This window comes from Lonchura striata, chromosome 7 (genome assembly GCF_050655825.1).
Source record: "Lonchura striata isolate lonStrDom1 chromosome 7, ASM5065582v1, whole genome shotgun sequence".
NCBI classification, from domain to species: Eukaryota; Metazoa; Chordata; class Aves; order Passeriformes; family Estrildidae; genus Lonchura; species Lonchura striata.
In genome coordinates, this window is record NC_140709.1 from 35688389 (window position 1) to 35709355 (window position 20967).

Here is a 20967-nt window from a genome sequence, read left to right on the forward strand (position 1 = left end):
CTCCATTCCCCGCCCGCCCGGGCCGCCCCTCCGCCTCCCGCGCCCAAATCCCGCCGGGCCGCGGCCGCTCGTCCTCGCCCGCCTCCCGCACGCACGGACGGCGCCATGGCGGCGCGGCAGCAGCTCGGTAAGGCGGGCGGGCGATGGCGGCGGGGAGGGTGTCCCTGAGGGCGGGGGTGCCGCCGCAATGGCCGCCGGCTGGCTCGGCGGGGCGGCCCCGGAAGGCGCTCGGCGCTGGCTCCCGGGCCGGCGGCGCGGGCCGTGTCCCCCGGCCGGCTGTGCCTCCTTCCCGCATCGGGCCCGCGCCGCCGGAGGGGCGGCTTCCCCTGAGGAGAGCCGCGAGGCTCCGGTGCTGCCTCCCCTCCCCCGGCACCGCATAAACTCCTAAACTACGCAACTTCTAAAAGCTTTACTCGCTTAATCCTGTCGTTTTCTCTGTTCCGCCGTTGAAACCCGAACACTCGTGCTCTTCCCGCCTGCCAGCTTTACTCAGCGTCTCTGACAAAACCAACCTGGTGGAATTTGCGAAGAGCCTGAATGCGCTTGGCCTGGGTTTAATTGCCTCCGGAGGAACAGCCAAGTCCCTGAGGGATGCTGGCTTGCCGGTCAGGTACTCACACTCCCCTGTACATCACCACCAAAAATACTCTTTTAGGCCTTGAGATTGCTTAAATTGTTTTCTCTGCAAACAAAAATGCATGAAAACTGGTCTGAAAGAAGTCTTCCCTTCAAAAACAACAACAAAAAGAAAACCCTACCCCAAGGCAGATTTCAGAACTTTTTTGTCTACGGGTCTGTCAGCTGAGGCTTAGGAGTGTTACGGTGAGGAGAGGTGTTGGAGCTTTTTGTTGGGATTCCTCGTCTGCCTTGAGCCAGTTTTATTTCCATGGGACAATCTGTTACCTTGATGTTCATAATCTGTCCTGAGTGCTGCTCCTCACAGCCAGATGGAAGCTGATCTTTGCCTGGTCTTGGAACAGCACTGATATGTCAGGAACATGTTGAAGCTTGCTGGAGTTCCTTGGTCACAAATAATTTTCTCAGCACAATCACTTAATGCAGATGGAGCCTTTAAGTGCTGTGCATCCACCGTTGGAAAGAGGTCACGTACAGTCACTGGCTGGTTTAGCGCATGATTCTGGGGAAATTTGTTCTGGTTTCTTCCATGCTGTGATTTAAAAAGCCAGCTCTGGCCAAATAAAATGGGTTTCGGTGCAGTGATGAAAAAAAAAAAATATTTGGCAGGACAGGTGACTGTGATTCTGTTTTTGCTCCCTGTGAACACAGTGGTTTGCCCCTGTGACACATCAGCACGAATCTACATCACTTCCAGAGCTCACTGTTACCAGCCCTTGGTTGTGTCTCTCCAACCTGTTCCCTTGGCTGTGCTGTCAGTGAAGCCTGAAGCAAAGGATGCTCACATTTCCCCTTCCCTCATTGTTATTACCACCATAAACAGTCACAAGGAGTGGTGAAACTCAGCTGGGAGGAAGAGCACCTCCATTCTCTGTGGAAACCATTCTGACTTGGGGTTTGCTTATCTTGGTTATGCCAGTGTATTCAAGAAATAGCTGTACTGCTTAGTTGGCTGTGACCCATGAACTCTGTTTCCATCTGTAAGAAAAGCAGTTGTTGCCCCATTGACATAGGGGGGTTTTGTTGTGAAATCTATGCATTTTCTTTGGTTTGGGTTATTCAGCCTCTAGATAAAGTCAGTATGGCACATCTGTTATCTTGCTGTTCTCTTTTTGGGCAGAGATGTCTCGGACCTGACAGGCTTCCCTGAGATGCTTGGTGGGCGTGTGAAAACCCTTCATCCTGCAGTCCATGCTGGTATGTTTTTGCTAATACATCTTTCACCCTAAAAGAGTGCAGGGAGGGTAAGGAGAAGTTGACAGGTGCCTTTTTTAAGGGTTGTGTGGAAGAACCGAGTAATGAGAACAGATTTGCCCCAGGAACAGAAGGAGAGGTGAAAAGCCGCGGGGTGGAGAAGTGCAGGGTGGCTGAATTACCTCCTTGCTGCTATGCTGGGATCTCTGCAGTTAGCAGAGCTCTCTCCCCGGGGCTATAAGTAACAGAGCTGCTTTGTAAATGCCTTTGCAGAGTCAGCTGCATGGAGTTTAATCTGTGGGTGGGACTGGTGTGCAGCACAAGGAACACAACAGCGTAGGCTCTAGAGGTGATTTCTGCATGCTCTGATGTTCTCTGACTCCTCTTCAGCAGGGAGGATCTCTGATAACTGGTTTGCCTGCACCTTAATCCATCTGCTCTTTCATCTCCTGTTGCTGTGCTTGAGGTGCCTCAAGTGGAACCTGTTGCCCATTGTACGTGAGGGCTGGAGACAATCTCCCATGACCCTGAACACAGGACTGTGCTGCTCCTCACACAGTGCCAGCCTGTCACCCTCGTGTTTCTCTGAGTTCCTATGTCCACCAGCCACCTGCACTGCTCATTCTCTCTTGCTTCCCTTGTCTCATAGTACTGTTGCCCTTTTTCTCTCCCCTTGATGATGGTTTCAGTCTTTTAAGGATAGTAACCGAGTGCTTAGAAAGTACAGTGTTGAGGTTGCTGGTCAGAGTTTGTAATACTCTAGGATTTAGCATTGGGGGAAAAGCACCTGTTATCATGGAATTTGAACAGCCAAAGACTGTGAAGTGAAATAAAGGCGCAGGGGCTGAGGGTGCTGTCTGAACTAAAATGAAAAAATTAAGATAGAAAGGCTCTGAGGACAAAAGCACAGTGTGAAGGGAGATGTTGAATTAAAAACCTGTTGGTGATGTAGCTCTTTTTTAATGAAGATGCACTGGTTTTTTGTAACTAGGCATCCTGGCTCGCAATATTCCAGAGGATAATGCTGATATGAAGAAACAGGATTTCAGCCTTGTAAGGTAAATGTTGGGGGATGTCATGCAATCCATCAGTAATCAAAAACCAACAACAGAGCTCAGTCAACACCAACGAAGGGGAGCAGTAGGAATTGTAACCTCTGCACACCAGCAGATCTGCAGTCTCCTTTCTTTGCCCTGGCAGGATGTAGTATGTATTTAAAAACATAATTTTCTACGGGCTCCTCTTCTCCACTTGTAACAAGAGAAAAGTCAAGCAAGAAAATTATGTTGTGGTTTCCACGGGGAATTCAAAAGTTTGAATTTCTGATGGTTCCCTGGGAAATTTGACACGTTACACACAGTCAGTGTAGGGCCATGTTACACGTGTTGCAGAGTTGAGTTCAGTGCTTTTGAAGCTGGCTCGTCTTCCCTCAAGTTGGTTCCACGTGTCTGATCAGATGGCAATCCCCGATTTTGAAATGCTTGCTTAGTAAATATACCCTTTGATATTTGCATAATGTTTACTGAGTTTCCACACATAAATAAAGAATAGACACAGAAAATGGGTCAGGAACACTGCGTTTGTTCAGACAGAAAACACACAGATAAGAGACAGAAAACTTAAACTTTGAAAGCCATCTTGGGAGCAAGTGAGCTGCATCCAGAAGCTTAAGTAACAAAGTTTGTGCACTAATGTACCAAAGTTTAGGGTTTTTTTTCAGGTTTTGTTAGAATGTGTCTACTAAGTTCAGTCACACAGGGCAGTTGGGGGCTGAATGTAACTAACTGGTGTTAACATCCAACAACTGCTTGTGAATAACCAGTTGTACATCAGAGAGTAGGTCCTGGTTCAGAAACAAATGGCTCAGCTGGACATAGCAAATTGTAGGTGTAGCCAGGGTGGGAGATACAATATGACTGTGGGCCAGAATGCATCTGGAGTTTCAAAATTACTTTTAGAAACTGATGGATTGATTTCTGGGCTGAATTTGAAAACCTGAAATTTAAAACCACAGGAATCCTCTTAGATGGCTCAGTAGTGGTGGCTCTTCAGAGCATTCTGCATATTAAAGCAGGCTCTGCTGAATTGCAGGGGGAATAATGTGCCTGTACATCAGTGACTTACGGTGCACTTGCATGCAGACTGGTAATTTGGATTCAGGTTCTCTTGCAAAAGGCAGAAGTAGCTGATCCTCAGCAGGACTGCCTTTGCATAGTTGCATAAAATTTGCATATCCAAGTCAGTGAAGGAAAGCCTGGTTTTGATTGTCTTGGTTTGCACAGGTAAAAGCGTTAGCAATGTTAAAGTCCACTGGTTCCTGATGGTTTGCAGCAGGTCAGGAGCATGAATGGGTTGGGGGGAAGGGGACATTAGAAGAGACAATAAAAGACGTTGTAAGAAATTTAGAGACGGGAGTTTCTGAAAGCCATACTTATCATCCCTTCTGCTGGAGTTCACATGGAGTGGGAACAAAGGAATATTGTAAGTTGGACACAAGGGTACTCATCACAGCAGTTCTGTGCCACACTGAGCATACCTTGGGAGTTCAATACCTTCATGTACTCAGATCAAGAGAGTAAATTAATTCTCTTGGATTAAAAACCCTGTTATTGAAGGTCAGAACGAATCCCTCTTTTCACTGCAGTTCCTGTGGCTCTGGTGGGATGAGAGAGGCAAGTTATTACATCATGCTTGATGGAATACAGACCTGCTTCCAGATCAGATGGAAAAACTAATTCCAGTAAGGTCCAGTCTTAGCTTGAGAGGGAAGAGTCGATTTTCTCCCCCACTTTCATGTGCTACAGAAGCTTTATGGCATTTAGGCTGCACACTCGGGTTTCATATATTGTTGGTATTTTAAAAGTCCAGACGGTGACATGTCGGTCATTTTCTGCTCCTGGAAAAGTTGTGAAAAATTAGATTGATTGTACTTCATTTGTAATGGACCTTTCTTGGGTGCTTACACTCTTTTGAGAATTGGTGGATGCCCATTTTCAGTACTGGTGAGAGTCCATTTTGAAGTTCTTTGAAATGTTGTGCACCGAAATCACTAAACATTTATATTCAGGCACACGTATTTAAAGAAGCTCTTCCTTCAATCTGATTGCTGTAAGCTGTGGCTCTGTCATTGTTTGTTGAATGTTATAATGCACTATACCATCACTTGCCCTTGGGCTGAGCACCACTCTTGGCCACAGGATTTTATGCTGGTCCCTGATCTGAGAGACAAGATCATAAAATCACTGGGGATTGTGCTTGCCAAACCCAGTTTGACACTTTTATTACTTGCTGAATAACCGAGTTTCTTAAATCTCAGAGTTGTAGTGTGTAACCTGTACCCCTTTGTGAAGACCGTGTCTTCTCCTGGTGTGACTGTACAGGATGCAGTGGAAAAGATTGATATTGGTAAGTTGAAGGGGGGAGCAAACCTGCTTTCGAGACAGACTCTATGCTTCTGAACTCTGAGTGGTCTTAGCTCTTCTCTTTTTGTTTGGTGGTCTTTGCACACCTGTAAAGGAAGTCTGCTCAGGAGCTGCAAGGAGCAGGCTGAAGGCATAGTTGGGTAAGCCTCGTTGCTTTTAAGCAATTAAAGTGTCAATAACAGGCTGGCAAGGCATGCTGCATGGGGGGCAAGTCTTGCACTGCCCTAAAGGAGCCTGAGAGCTCTGCTAGGAAAGGCCAGGTGGACCTGCTTCGTGCTGAAACATGAGAGCAGACTAAACCTCTTTTACAGCACGACAGTGTAATAGAAATTTAAAATATCATGAGCTCTGGAGAGCAGAGCTGAGCCACTGGAAGTGCTCTGACAGTGAGCAGGACTGCTCTGAGTTCACTGCAGAAAGCCATTAGAAAGAAAGGGGTTGGTCTGAATGTGTGGGAGAGTGCTCAGGACCTGTGCTGGGAAGCATGGACACCTGCATTAGCATGTTTTCTCTTGCTGCTAGTTATTAACACCAAAGGCTTGCTGTGCCTTCACTGCAGCCTCTCTGCTTGGCAGCCTGTGAACAGCACAGGCACAATTAGGTGCCATGTGGTTGGATTGGGATTGGATTTTCTTGCAGTAGTTTAGTCCAAATGATGCCCAGCAGAGCTCTCTATTAAATGTTTTATGGAGTAATACTTGCTCTGCATGAAGCAATGCCAGCCTCTACTTTTCCTTTGCAGCAGCCTAGTATCTTGTGTGATTTAAAGAGTTGCAATAGCAGTGCAGTCAGACTGAAGGGAGAAGTGTGGCATTTTATCTCACACGGAGGACCTGGGCAAGATTCATTATTATTTGCAGAGACATTTGGGAACCTTTGTTGTGTGGCAGTGTGAAAGCAAATCTTTCTGCAGACCCAGTGTGCAGAGGATGGTGGTTAAACCATGTGTGGGGACAGCCATCTTCTTTGGGATGTGGCTGTGCTGTTGGAAGATACTCTTGCCCCAGTGTCTTAGGTTGGAAATTTCAAACCAAGACACCCCACATCCCGTTCCCTTGCCCCTGCAGCTCTGCCTGGGTCTGCCAAGCCGAGTCAGTGTGCACCTTCACCAGCAGATTGTCAAACCCACCAGCCTTGAGCATTTTGAAGAGCACTCTCACCCCTCTCTGTGCTGGAGGGAGGGGACACGTTCATGTGGCACAAAGGAGCGATGGTGCTGTCCCTTCCTGGCCTCAGGCACCGTGCCTCCTGGTTGTGCTGAGTCCAGGAGGGAAGTGCTCCAGCCTGTGCCCCTCTCTTGCAGGGGGAGTGGCCTTGCTGCGGGCAGCTGCCAAGAACCACGCCCGTGTGACAGTCCTGTGTGACCCTGCCGACTACGCTGCAGTAGCTAAAGAGATGGCAGCGTCAAGGGACAAAGACACTGCCATGGAAACCCGGCGGCTGCTGGCACTCAAGGTTGGTCACGTTTTCCTGCCGTGAAGGGCTGGGCCAGGCTTGTGTTGGAAGAGGTTCTTTACCTCTTTAAACACCAAATGTTTCTGAGTTGACAGGTGTCCCCCGTTGTGTCCCCAGGCCTTCACCCACACTGCTCAGTATGATGCAGCCATCTCTGACTACTTTAGGAAGGAGTACAGCAAGGGAGTGTCGCAGCTGCCCCTGAGGTACGGCATGAACCCTCACCAGAGTCCTGCACAGCTCTACACCACGAGCCCCAAACTGCCCCTGACAGGTGAGGCCCCGGCTCTGCTGGCCTACAAGGAGCTCTGGGATAGCTGGGAATGGAGGTGCTTGGACAGGGCTTTGAAACTGAAAAAACATCTTGTACCTTAGTCCAGGGAATGGCCAGCAGTGTACTCACAGCTGCTTTGTTACTGAGTGGCACTAACTTCACGCTTAAAGGTTGAGCTGTATGAGACAGGAAGGCTGCTCTGTTGAGCTCCACTAGATCAATTGAAGTTCCATGTTCTCTGTTGCTGTAGGATTGTTTGTCCCAGATGATTTGAACAGATGTATGTAGTGTACTTTCTTTTAAGATGCTTTTCTACTTGGAATTTTCTTTGTTTAGTATCTTCCCCATTTTTTTGTGCCACTATTTACTCTGCCTAGAAACCAAGCTGTTTTTCTCTAGGTTTGAATTGGTTTTGGTTTTTTTTGTCTTTCTTTCTTTGATGGATTTGAACAGGGATTTTATTACCTTGTGTTTGTAGAATGCTGCTTCTGCTGATGGTGGCAGCAGGAAGGGATACTAGTTCACTTGCAAATTTGGGACAAGTCTGGTGTATCTCCGTTACATTTTACAAGGCTGTGCCACTTGCCACAGCATTGTTGTAGTGAGGGAAATCCTTCTCTTGGAGGGAAAGTCTGGCTGCTCTTGTTCTTGAGATCGCTTTCAATGCGTGTGGGCATTGCCCTGCTGAATAAGCAGTGAAGCTTTGTGTTACAGCATTTTTCCCATTTCAACTCTGGCACCTCTTAGGAAGCTTTTCCATTCCTGCGCTGGAGGTTGATTTGCTTGCAAGTCTGCCTCCCAGTATGGCAGGAGAACACCCTTCCTGGCTGTGGATTATTGTTGAAATGATCTTTTCTTCTCCAGTCTCCTCAAATGCTCACCATGCTGCCATGTCAGTACAAGCAGTTCTTTCAGGGCCAGAGCAAAACGTTTTGAGAGCAGACTTTTAAATGGCCTTTACTCTTGGTGTGGATTTCTGGGCACTCCACCAGTTGCTGAGGAGCCAGGGTCATTGAACAAGAACAGTTAGTAGTGATTTGAATGCTCTCTGGGCAAATCCTTTGTGCTGGCTCTCTAGGCTCTGGGGAGAGGGGTTTGGCTGCTTTAATATGTCTGTGTGCTGTGTTTGCAGTGGTGAATGGCTCTCCCGGGTTCATCAACCTCTGCGATGCCCTCAATGCGTGGCAGCTGGTGAAGGAGCTGAAGCAGGCGCTGGGCATTCCGGCCGCAGCCTCCTTCAAGCACGTCAGTCCCGCAGGTAGGCCGGGCCCTGCTCGCCCCCGGGGGCGTGGGCAGCTCCTGGGGCAGGCAGCAGCAGCTGCAGCGCCCTGGCTCCTGTTTCCCACTAGGTGCTGCTGTTGGAGTTCCGCTCAGCGAGGAGGAGGCCCAAGTGTGCATGGTGCACGACTTCCACAAGAGCCTGACACCCTTGGCCTCTGCCTATGCCCGGAGCAGAGGTGAGGGCTCCAAATAACCACAGCAAAGCAGCCTGCCCAAAGAACTGAGCTTGGGGCCCAGCACCTGAGCAGCATCCTCAGCTATTGCCCTGCTCTTCCCGTTGCATCACACTCCTCCTCCAGAGGGGTTTTCTCCGTAAGGATTGTCCTGATTGCCTATTGGGAGCTGCTTTCCAAGAGAGCAGCCCTTGTATATGGTTTCAAAGAGCTAAAACTAGCTTGAATTCTGTTCCTTGGTGAATATAGAAGACCTGTAAGATGATGTATTTTTATATTCAAATTTGTATATACACACACACACATATATATATGGGGCTTTGACTAAGGGATCTGGATAAACAGCAGTGCTGGTAGCACACTCAGCATTGGGGTGCTCAGGAATATTTAACTTGAGTAGAGATGCTTCTGTCTGGTATTTGATGGGTGTTTTTTTAATGCTCTTGTACTGCAGAGCTCACAGAAAGAAAAAAAAACAAAAAAGTAAACAAAACCAGCATCCTCTGCTTAGCTGAGATACTTTGCTATGTGCCTCATTTTCCATGGCATTCCTGGAAAATCTGCACAGATTACAAAAAACAAGGCAGACTTGATAAAGAGCATGTTGGCTTGAGTTCATTTTTCACAGACCACCTTTGAATGTTGCTCTCACAAAACCATTGCATGATTGCTAGAAAAATAAACCCTTAGAATGGCAGGGACAGAAGAACTGACCTTCCTGAGCAGTGGAACATTTGTAATGGGAATTGATTTTGCCTTAGCTATGCCATTAAATAGAAATACTTACTTTAAAACAAAAGAAGAAAAAAATTGCCACATTTCTGGATCTGCTTTCTTGCAGGAAAAGCCAGGTGGGAGCATAGCCATCTAAAAGCTTTCCTCTTTTTCCAACTGTCTCCTATGTAAAATCTTTCTGTGTGATCCTTGCCTCTCCTTGTCCTCCTGCCACCAAGGGTACAGCTGGGCTGCTTGCAGTGCTGGAGGTAGTCATTACAGAGTTAGAGCTTTGACAGAGGCAGTGAAGAAGGAAGAATATCTGAACTGTGGGAATATATAAAGGTCCATGTGTTTGAGGTAGGATTTTTCATCCTCGTTGCTTTTATGGCCTCTTTTTCGTTATTTTTGCTGTGGGATTGAATTCTTAGCTCTCACAGCAATTGACTGGACTGTAGGAGGGAAGAGTTTTCTTTGTCTGATGCTGAAGTTTGACAAATGAGTAAAATCAGGGTTTTTCAGGTGCTGATCGGATGTCCTCCTTTGGTGACTTCATTGCCCTGTCCGATGTCTGCGATGTGGCTACTGCCAAGATCATCTCCAGAGAGGTCAGTGGCAGCAGCAGATCAATCCAGGGCATCAAGGAGCATCATTTCAGATGCAGCCATTGCTTTGTAACAGCCTTTTTGTTGGAAATTGACCATTTTACCAGGAAGACTTACTGGGCCATTGGTTTAATGCTCTGATCTGGAGTGCAGAATTTACACCAGTCTTTTCATGCTTTTTTTTTTCCCCTACCAATTATCACCTGGGTGTGTGCTGGAACCTGTGAAATAGCAGAGCTGGCAGTGCTGCTTTCCACAAGGTGATTGCAAATCTCTGGAAAGGAACCCTGGTTAGGCTGTCACAAGTGCCTGGTTGAGCAGCTGTCATGGGAGAAGTGAAGGACTTGGAATGCTGATGGCCAGCCCCTTGCCCAAGGCAGGAATTTGGAAATAAGTTACTACCTGCCACTTACATGTAGGCTCAGCCACTTCCCAGGCTGTGCTTTTTTTTCCTTAGAATCACAGAATCTTTCAGGTTTGGATCAACCTTGTCTGGTGGGAGGTGTCCTTGTCCACAACAGGAGGGTGGAGTGAGGTGGCCTTTTCCAAGCCAAACCATTCTGTGATTTTATGATACCAAACAAATGAAAGAGCATATTTAGCTGGTTTGTGAGGGTAGCGTTTGGTACAGTGCTGCTGAAAATGAAAAAAACCTCACCAACACTGTAAGGCACAGATGTGGAAGTTGTGTATTGCTTCGCAGCACTGATGAATGTAAACTCTGTTTCCATGCTCTTAACAGGTTTTTTTCCAGCGTTTTTGCCTCCTTAGGAGTGTCACTGTTGAAATGAAGATTTACTGGATTTTAAGCCACGTTTACTATTAGGGCTGAGAAGTGGGGATGTCATGGTCAAGCTGTTTCCCCTTGGAGGAGGATCGTAGTTATTAGTTCCATTCTGATTAGAGGGATATGACGTGCTTTTTACTAACTTCTGTGCAGAGCTCACAATGCTCTGCTGGTTTTTGTTTCCAGAACTGAAACCCATACTGTAACAGTGCTTTTGCTGTTGTAGGATACAGACAGACCCCAAGAGAGGTGTGTCTTCAGTGCAGGAAATGGCTGGTGCAGCTTCCAGGCTTAGCCCCTGTTTCATTTTTCTCCTGTGGAAGCTGAAATCTCTCTGTGTTGCAGGTGTCTGATGGTGTGGTGGCTCCTGGCTATGAGGAAGAAGCTCTCAAAATCCTTTCCAAAAAGAAGAATGGTGCTTACTGTGTCCTCCAGGTTTGTACCCCTGCTCCAGTCAGGGATGAAGCTGGAAGCACAGACTCTTTGGACCTGAGATGATGCACCTTCACATTCTGCAGCCAGCGTGCTTGTCAAGCAATATTAATATTGTGTTGTCAAGTCAGTGTCAGGTTGCCTTCCTAGTTCTGCAGTGATTATTGGAACTCCACAATCACCCAGTTTTGGTGAACATGACTCATGGATCACAGATTGCTGTCAGGTGCTGTTTCTGCTGCCTCTGAGAGACAAATGAGCAAAGAACTTCACTATAGCCTCACAAAAAGAAAATCCAAGGCTTAGCTGAAGTTGCAATTGTAGTGTAGCTGCCAGGGGAGCTGGAGAAGATGGCTCAGGAGCTTCAGGCAAGAAAGAATGAAATTGCAGACAGTCTTGGCAGCTGATTACCTCCTGGAATTCAATTAACTTTGCAAGGATGAGGTCATCCATTGGTGAAGCCTGTATCTTCAGGGCTGAATGCAGAGCAGTGCTAAGGAAAGTTGGTCTAAAACATTTCAGTGCATTAGGGAGACCACATAAAGCATGTGCATGCTCCTATTTCGAGCTGGTCTCCTTAGTCTGGGTTGTTTCCTGTCTGAAACCTCAGCTAGGGTTCCCAAAATTCTGAATAAGGCCATGCATGGGTGGACTTGAGTGCAGCGTCACAGTTCCAGTTAACCTGATCCCTGGGCTGGTGTAAATGAATTGTGCTTCTAGCTGGGATGGAGATGTGCCCCGAGAGTGCAGCTCTGGAAAGAATCACATTCACTGTTCCTTGGATGTCACAGAGGGCTGGGAGTTGTAGCTTGAGGCATGTAGGAAGCAGCTCCAAATATTCCTGCCTTCCTCTGGAAGGCTCTGTGTGTGTGTTTTTCCCCTTTGTGTGGAAACTGGGAGGCTGTAGGTTTTGGTCTAAAAGTGCTTTATTGGGCTGTCCTTGGCTTTCAGATGGATCCCCACTACGAGCCCGATGACGTGGAGGTCCGAACCCTCTACGGCCTGAACCTGATGCAGAAGAGGAACAACGCGGTCATCGACCGGTCGCTGTTCAAGAACATTGTCACCAAGAACAAAAATGTGAGTGTGGGGGATAAATGAGCTTCAAGACACAGGGAATGAAAGAGCTCTGCTGTGCCTTCATCAAGAAATTTACCACTGGGCAATTTCAAGAGCTCCTAAAATATTTTAATGAGGTTTAACTGGCTCTTAGTAAACAATGCAGTGGACTTTCTGGGCCTAATATACTTGGGTAAATCAAGATAGCTTTCCTTTCTTTTGATTCCTTGGATAAAAAGAGGAGCTGGACCTTTCCCATTTTCTCAGACTACCATGATACTTGTAAATACTCTTTGTAAACAAGAAGTTACCATGTGCAGTTTTTGATGGTGAGATAGCCATGAGCTAAGGAGCCATCAGATCTCCTGATTCATTGTTTACCTCACCCTTTTGTGTGCATGGTGTTGTATAAACTCTGGCCTGGCTGCTATTGCTCATCAATTAGAGCCCACCTCACTAGAAAGTTTTCAGTGGTTTCTTTGTCTCTGATCTCATTCTCATTTAAAAACAGACATTAATGAGCACACGATTAGTCATGGGCTCAGAAGCAAGTTCAGGTATTGAGGTAATAAAAATAATTTTCCTAAATTAGGAATGGAACTTAAAAATAACAGGAATTTTGGGAGTTCTAATTCTTGTAGTCCTGGTTTTTGCCTGTGAGCACATCTGATGAGAGTAAATGCAGAGGAGTTTTCAGGCTGAAGGCCAGTATGGAACCCAGTGAGATTGAGTCTTACCCCTGAGAGTTGGGAGATCAGCTGCCAAACCAATCATTCATGGGTTTTAATCCAAACAAAATTTGCTGGTAATTGACCAAATTGAGGGTATTTTAGCTGCCTTGTTTTCCCTGTATGTGCTTCAGTAATGATGGCTGGGGGTGTCAGGGTGCTGTTGACAGTGGTGCTCTGTTCCAGCTGCCCGAGGCTGCTGTCCGGGACCTGATCGTGGCCAGCATCGCTGTCAAGTACACCCAGTCCAACTCGGTCTGCTACGCCAAGGATGGGCAGGTAGGGAGCTGCAGCAGGGCTTCCCCACCCCACTGCTCACAGGCAGGCCTGGAAAACCCTTCAGCACGTGGGGAGCTGCTGAGCAGGGCCAGAGGAGCTGCCCTGCACAGTGCTGTGCAGAACAGTTGCTTCTCAAGAGGCTGCTTCAAAACCTTGCTGCCATTTATTCATGGTAATGGCAGGGCTGGCTCTTTAGTTGGTGGGCTTGGAAAAGCTCTTACATGCTTCTGCACTGTGGCTTTGAGTCATTTCTTTCTAACTACACTGTTCTTTCATATAATTTTTCTCAGGGAGTGTTGTAGTCAGTGCAGAGCCTTAGGAAATTACAGTAGGTTTCTCAACTGGATTCTGACTGTGCAAATGCTTCCTTGTTTTCACTTTTTCCTTTGAAAGATGGGATATGCTCTCTTTTTTCCACCCTTCTGGAGCAATAAAAATCTTCTGTTCTCGCTGATTATATTTTTTTAAAAAGCTGATGATGGATATTGGAATTTATAGGGGCATTATCAAATGTGTAACTGAGATTATGAATCTTATAGTTACAAAGTGTTTTTGAGCCAGAAAGGACCTTAAAGCCCATTTCATTCCACCCCCTGCCATGGGCATGGACACCTCCTGTCCAGCCTGGCCTGGAATAATTCCAGGGATCCAGGGGGAGCCACAGCTTCTCTGGTCAGCCCGTGCTAGGGCCTCAGCACCCTCAGAGGGAAGAATTTCTAATATCTAACTTAAACTTCCCCTCTATCAGTTTGAATCTTGGAATTTTAAAAAAGTCCATTCTTTCCAAGTTGCCACCAGGGGTTCAGCCTAAATAATTTATCTAAAAGTTAGTTGTAAAGGTATTGAAAGTTTTGTATTGTTGCCCAGTAGATCATTCTTGTTGTGGTGCTGTTTAGCTGGCTCTTTGCTCTCCGTGGAAGTTTTTCAGTAGGCCTGGATTAATACAGAAGAACAATACAGAGAATGTTTTTGAGCTTTGGTACATCATAAATCAGCAAAATGGATCAAAGAGTGAACCCTTCAGGTAGAGACTGAGCTGCAGTGCTCTCCCTGCACTGGCTCCAATGTGTGTTTGTAAGGTTGTTGGTACAGCCTGAAAAGGCTGCAGTGTTGTCTCACAGGACTTCTGGGGTCATGTGCTGTGTGGTTCCTCATCTCTGGAGATCCTGCATTTGTCTTTTATTCTGCTTTATGTTGGGTATTATTTTTTTTTTGCTTTTAAATGATCCTCTGCACTCAGCAGTGTTAGGTCTCATAGCCCCAGAACAAAGGTGTCCCTGTCTTTGCTCCTTTCCCTTCATCACAGCAGCAATTTCCAATTTCCCCAGTGCTTTTGCAAGTCTGGGCTGAGCATGGTACTGCAGATGTTTCCAGAGTGTGTGTGGTAATGGATGTACCATATGGAAGGGAGAGGGCAGGAGGAGTAGCCTGGGCAGGCAGGGATTCAGCTGGCTGGGCTGCAGAGGTGGCTTGCAGATTTTCTTGTGGAAAGCACCTTCCACATTGCTACTCTTCATCTGCTCTTCCAGGCTCTGCCCTCGTTTGGGTTACATGAGTCAAGCCTGGGAAGTCCAGCTTGCTTTCCAGGGGTTATTAAAGCCTCACAGCATCCCTGAGAAATGGGGATGCCAAGGAAAGCTCTGGTGTATGAGACATCCAGAATGGCCCCACTGGGTTCAGGAGTGGATCAGCCCCTCCAGCAAGGTAGCTGTGTTAGTACATTCCAGGAATGTGTGGAGTGGGAAGCATTTCTAGACCTGAGTGTCACTTCATTTGCAGGAAACCAGCTGCCACTAATTGCAATAAACACTTCTCTTGTTCTGGCTGACTTCTAGCTTGTACCACGTTGATTTACACTTGCTTTAATGACACCATCATGTTTTAAATTAGCAATTTTAAATTATTCTTTCTTTAGTCTCTGTACAGTAGCATAAAACAAACCTGTTAATTTGCCTTAGGCTTTCCCAGTGACTTCCCTGGTTTGTTTGTCTTCCCAATGGTCAAGTCCTTTATTAGATTTTTATATTTCCAAGTGTCTTTAGGGTTTTTGTTTTCATTCATTATCCAGGGTTAATCTGAGTAAACCCAGACCAGTCTGGATCATTTTGCAAGAATCCTTTGGGTATTATCCATCTCATCCACTCTGTGCTGTTGCACAGCATGCCATCTATGGAGTGTGTTTGACTCTCTTGTGAACCAAAGTGTTTTTAGTCAAGTAATTCTTAATTTTCACCCAATCTTTTTTCTATTAAGTGATAGTTTTGGGTTTTTTTTTCCCAACTCACCCTGTGCTGCTGTCGCCTTTCACTGCTCACACTTAATAGGCTCTGCTTAAGCACTTTTGGATTCCCAGGAGATTAGGCTCTGAAAGAAACATAATTAATTTTTGTGTAGGAAAGGAGGGGAATGGCTCCTTTGTGGAAGCTTTTGAAGGTTCAGCTGTGGTTTTTTTTTTTTTTTTTTTGGGGGGGGGGAAGGGCACCATATGGGGCAGGGAGTGATGAGGTGTAGGAAGAAGGATTTTATAAAGTGAAAAAGGCAGGGAATAGGTACAGGCCAGCCTGAGGGGAGATGCAGGTACAAGTCTAGAGGCTGCTTTATTAAGCAGAAGCTCAGCCTACTGATTTTTCTTCTTTAAACCAGAAATTCCAGCCTGGATTGAGGAAATCTTCCCCAGCAGCATTCTATCAAAACCTGTGCTTTTAAAAAAAAGCAAAACTGGTTTGAACCAGTGTTACAGACAAACCTCTGCAGATGTGGGGATGCTTGTGAAGAATTTACAGGCTGCATCACTTTGATCAACTGAAGTACAAAGTCCCTGCCATTTTGGAGTTGTTGAATACAAGCCAAAATTTAGTAACTCATCAGTTGACAAAATTTAGGTCACAAAAAAGGTGAAATACTTTGAGTGGCTCACAGAGGAGGGGAAAGGAAAAGAAAGGTTCTTGGATGCTGACAGGTAGCAGAGCAGCCTGTTCCATCACAGGAGTGCCAGGCCACAGCTTACAGGGATGTGATGAACACTGAGACATCATTCTGGCTGGGGAAGGACACAGAACATCCCAAGTATTAGAAACTTGGGAATGTTTCATGGTATTTTGGCCCCTGCTAGCAGCAGGTCAGTGTGGGGTACTCTCCAACATCTGCATCCCCAGCTAAAAATTCCTGTGGGACACAGCCAGCCCTCTCCTTGGTGCAGGGAGGGAGGATAAACCTCTATGGAAGTGATAACACACCAGTGTGACGCTGCTGTCGAGCTCCTTTGGGTCCAGGGTCCCTTGGAAGTGTAAGGGGGTGGGTTGAGAGCAGAGGCTGGACATCAGCAATGTTTGTCAGGGACAAGGTGCCACTAAACTGTAAGAAACTTTGTGTCTGGTCAGTGTTTGTGGTACCACCAATATCCCTGTGGGTTTATGGTTTATTACACACTGTGACTGCAGTTATGGCTGAGCAGATTATATCTGATAGCAGCCCAAGCTTCCCAAGCCTTTCATTTGCTCCCTGGGGGAACAGGATCCAGCAGAATGTTTTATGGTTCTGGTAAGAGGTGAAGTCACTGTGTCTTGATGAATGGGAAGAAAAATGACTCATTCCTTTGAGGGCAGCCTGCTACTTATGGCTTTACCATCTGTTCCAGTCTGGCCAGCACCTCCAGCCTCAGCACTGTGTCCCTGAAGAAGGTCTGGGGAACAGCTCAGCTGTGGCTGAGCAGGAAATGATGGGAGAGACTTGTTTCCTGTCAGATCTCCAGATTGGAATGGCAGGAGCTGTCCATAGGAAGCAGGACCCACAGGATGGATAAAAGTTACCAGCCCAAATCTGACATCCCTGGTGGCTGGATCTGGCTGCAGAAGCTGAGCCAGTGCTGTATTTTCATAGCAGCTTCCTTGATTATGGTGTGGATTTTGCTTATCTGTTAGAGATCAAGCACAAGTGCTATTAAATAGGGTTAGCAGCAGCTATTTCAAAAAGCCTGGATAGAGACAGATGGCAGCATAGAAGATGTGTGGTAGCTTCAGGGCCTTGACAATTCATGGATGTAATGGTGCCACTGAGCAGCATTCCTGAGTGAGCAGTGGGTTTATTTCCTTATCAGCCTTGCCAGACAAACTGCACCTCTCAGCTGATGTGGTTAAGCTGTGTGTGCCTGACTCAGTGGAGAGATGATGATTGGGTGGCCTGGGCTCAGGCATTAACACTGTGACTGAAGTGCCCCTTTCCAGAAGAGGCAGGAAGCCATACTTGTGTCACTCTCCTGAGGTTAAGGCTTTGACACTGATGGCTGGGGCTGTGTTATTTAGAAGGGTGAAAGAACATCTGTGACTGTCAGCTCCAAAGAGCTGTAGAAGTTATCAGGGCAGACAGGATCAGGAATGCAGGCATTCCCCCACTAACCACCTCCACCTTCTCTGCTTGGCTGGGGGAGGTGTTTCCTGGCAGCCTGTGTGGGGTGCAGCTCGGCTCTGATCCCGGCGCGCTGTCCCGCTGTGCTCCAGGTGATCGGGATCGGCGCGGGGCAGCAGTCCCGGATCCACTGCACGCGCCTGGCCGGGGACAAGGCCAACAACTGGTGGCTGCGGCACCACCCCCGCGTGCTGGCCATGAAGTTCCGGGCGGGCGTGAAGAGGGCCGAGATCTCCAACGCCATCGATCAGTACGTCACCGACACCATCGGAGAGGTGAGGGCTGCCCCTGCAGCACAGCTCCTGCCACGACAGCTCTTTGTGCTGGTTGTACCTGGGGTGTGCTGTAATGGGTGACTCCAGAGCTGGGCCGTTCTCGGGGTCTGGGTGCTGGGATGATCCCAAGATTGTAAAAGCCCTCGTTTCCCAGCCTGTGCAGCCGAAGGAGTCTGAATGCGTTGGATTGGCTTCTCAAGGTTGTTTATTCTTCCTTCTCTATAACATTCTTTCTCTGTCCTGCTGAGCTCTGTCCAGCAGGTCGGCCATGGCATTCTGTCTCCTCCCCAGGGCGGTGTTTACATTTTATACTCAAAACTACGTGCACTATGTTTACAATAATGTGCCAATATCTATCACTTATGTTAGACACTGTCTCTACCTTAAACCAATAGAAAAGTGTCACCATCACACCAAGACATGGAGGACAAGAAGAAGGCCAGGACACGCCCAAATCCCTCCATCTTGACCCCCTGAACCCCTTAATTTCAAAACTAAAATTCTACTTTTTCACCCTGTGTTAATTCAAATATCACACTACTCAAACCCTTGTGGCTTGCAATTCCTCATGCAAAGTTGGCAGCTTTTTCCATGGGCTAAAATCAAAGCCACAGGTGTTTTTGACTTTGTGCCAAGGGCTCCAAGCCCCCTGCCAGGGTCTCGAGACAGCCAGGGCAGCCAGAGGGATGTTCTGGACTCCCACAGGCCATCCTGGGCCCAGGATGGTGATCCATCCCCCAGAGTCATTTACTGGCCCTGTGACAAAGTGTCCTTGATTTGCACCTCCCATACTGTACCCACAGCCCTGGGAGCTGGAGCCTGCCCTGTGCCTAAGTGAGCAGCTTGGCTTTAGCTTCTAGTTCTTCCCAGCAGTGAGGACAGGTTAAAGCTGCAGCTGGTGTTCCAGTTCTCCCTGCCCTGTCTGTGGCTCCTTCTCACACAGAACTGTTTGTTTGTCTGGCATTTTGGATTCTCAGAATCCCTCTGACGTCCCTGTTACAGGCCATAGTGAGACAACAAAATAGTATGTCCTTTTTAAGTATCAAAAGCCAAGAGCTTGATTAGGGACCTTGTGAATCACCTTGTGAGCAGTTGCTTGTTTAAAGGGGTAAGAACTGCATCAGTTGCTGTTCAAAGGGGTAAGAACTGCATCAGTTGCTGTTCCAGAAGGTGAATCATAAACTGAGCTGACATTGGTCATGGGTTAAGTCATCTACCAGATGCCTGCTGGCATTTATGGAGCAGCACGCTGCAGGCAGAGCATCTTGGAATTCTGGAGGGAGAGAAAGAAGCCTTCAGGTCCTGTGGTGAGGAGAGGGAAGGAGTTAAAAGGCTGCAGAAAGACCTGATGGTGCTGGTGTGTTTTAAACCCCCTGGTGTGAGGTTCCCAGCAGCAGAGTCATGGAACAGAAATCCCGGGAATCAGAGGAAGGCCATCACTCATCCCCCTGGCAGGGAACTGGGGGAGCTGTGTGCTCTGGGGCTGAGCTGGCTTCTCATGCCTGCAGGATGAGGACCTGGTGAAGTGGCAGGCCATGTTTGAAGAGGTGCCCCAGCAGCTGACGGAAGCAGAGAAGAAGCAGTGGATTGCCAAACTCTCTGATGTGTCCCTCAGCTCTGATGCCTTCTTCCCTTTTAGGGATAACGTCGACAGAGCCAAGCGGGTAAGGCCATGGCAGGGCCAGGAGGCTGGGGTGGCTCCAGGGGAATGGCTGTGCAGCCCATTGTCCTTTTCATTCTGTGTGCACTGCTGGGCAAAATCCCTGCACTAGGATAGCAGATCTGGGAAGGATGTTCCTGGTGGTTACAGCTCTCACATGGACAGTAATTATCCAGTCATTGCTCATTTTGTTGATTTGGGATGAATAGAGGATTAAGTTTATTAAACCATTTAGGAATATCGAGACAAGGCCTGTTGGTTCCAAAGGAACAATTTTAGAGTTATTTCTGAGCAGCAAAGAGAACTTCTGCTCCCTTAAGGAGCATCTTTGAGACTGAAAGCCTTTGTTGAGAGGGATGTGGATGAAAAACTGGGACTGCCAGCTCCTACTGAGGGGAATTTTGGGTTTCCATCCTCTAATCCTCTGACCCCTCCTTGTGTGCAGAGTGGAGTGCAGTTCATTGCTGCCCCGTCGGGCTCGGCTGCCGACGACGTCGTGATCGAGGCCTGCAACGAGCTGGGGATCACCCTCATCCACACCAACCTCCGTCTGTTCCACCACTGAGCCTCTGGGCACAGCCTCACCAGCAGCCAGATGTCACTGCTGTCACTGGGAGGCTCCTGCAGCCTGTGCTTAGCAAGAGGTGCTCACTCTGAAGAGGCCTTTCCCTGTGTTCAGGGAGAAGGAAGAGGTACAAGTTGGCTTCCAGCGTAGAAAATCAGTGTCTTTTGCAAATAAACATACACTTGTTAGCTACGTGCTGTCTGTGTGGTCCTTGTCATCCAAATTCTGTACTCTCAGGAAAAAGGTTTATTTTTGAGGTAGGTTTTATGGTCCAGACTGCTAATTCAGTAGATGGCCTGTGGAATGGTGTGAAAGCCTGGCTTCTGCTCAGCTTCCCGTGGAACTGATAAAGATCTGCATTGTCCTGAACCAAGTTGGCTTGGTAGGGGTTTTTTGGGTCAGCAGGTACTTTTAATCCATTATCCTCTTCCCTGGGAGGATAAGGGGGCATGAGCCACTCTGAGGTTTGGTGCCCTGAATCCTGCCCTGCGCTCTGCTTTGCCAGTTGATTTCTCCACGGTGGAAGACCCATTGACAGGCCTGTCTCTATTATGGGAGCAGAGTTCACAGGCTGGAATGGGGGAAGTGTCTGGAGCCAGTTCCCTTCTCTGCTGTCTGCAGTTTGCATTAAGCAGATTGAACTTCAGTTTGGGAAAAAGCAAAGTGAAAATCTGGAGCACAGTGAGAGAAGTGCAGGATGAGCCCAGGCACATTTTTGCTGGCAATCACTGTGCCTGTTCTAAAGGGATTTTCTCTTATTGGTTCCATTTTATAAAATCTGCTCAGTTTTGCCAAGAAGCAGCCCAGAGATTTTCAATAAACACTTCTGTGAGCTCGGCTCTCAGCTGGTGCAGAGCAGGAGTGTGCACTTGTGCCCTTGGCTCAAGCAGGGCTGCCCAGGTGGGAGATGGACTTGGGAGAGGGGAAATTTGGGGTGTGCTGCTGACTTGCTGTGACTGTGGCCATGCCTTTTGTCTTACCTGGTTGGTTGATCCAGACTGGTTCAAATGGAGCAAAGCAAAGA

General features: G+C 47.6%; 1 protein-coding gene across 1 annotated transcript; it reads left to right on the forward strand.

The window, feature by feature from the left end:
* The first annotated feature begins 89 nt into the window (after nt 1–89).
* On the forward strand, nt 90–20135 carry ATIC (5-aminoimidazole-4-carboxamide ribonucleotide formyltransferase/IMP cyclohydrolase). The gene is made up of 16 exons (XM_021537219.3): nt 90–127; nt 484–610; nt 1757–1833; nt 2822–2888; nt 5147–5235; nt 6556–6707; nt 6825–6981; nt 8114–8239; nt 8331–8438; nt 9672–9757; nt 10887–10976; nt 11925–12053; nt 12947–13039; nt 17536–17718; nt 19227–19382; nt 19824–20135. The coding sequence occupies exons 1-16, from the start codon at nt 106–108 to the stop codon at nt 19941–19943; spliced, it is 1782 nt and encodes a 593-aa protein (XP_021392894.1). The 5' UTR covers nt 90–105; the 3' UTR covers nt 19944–20135.
* The last annotated feature ends 832 nt before the right edge of the window (nt 20136–20967 follow it).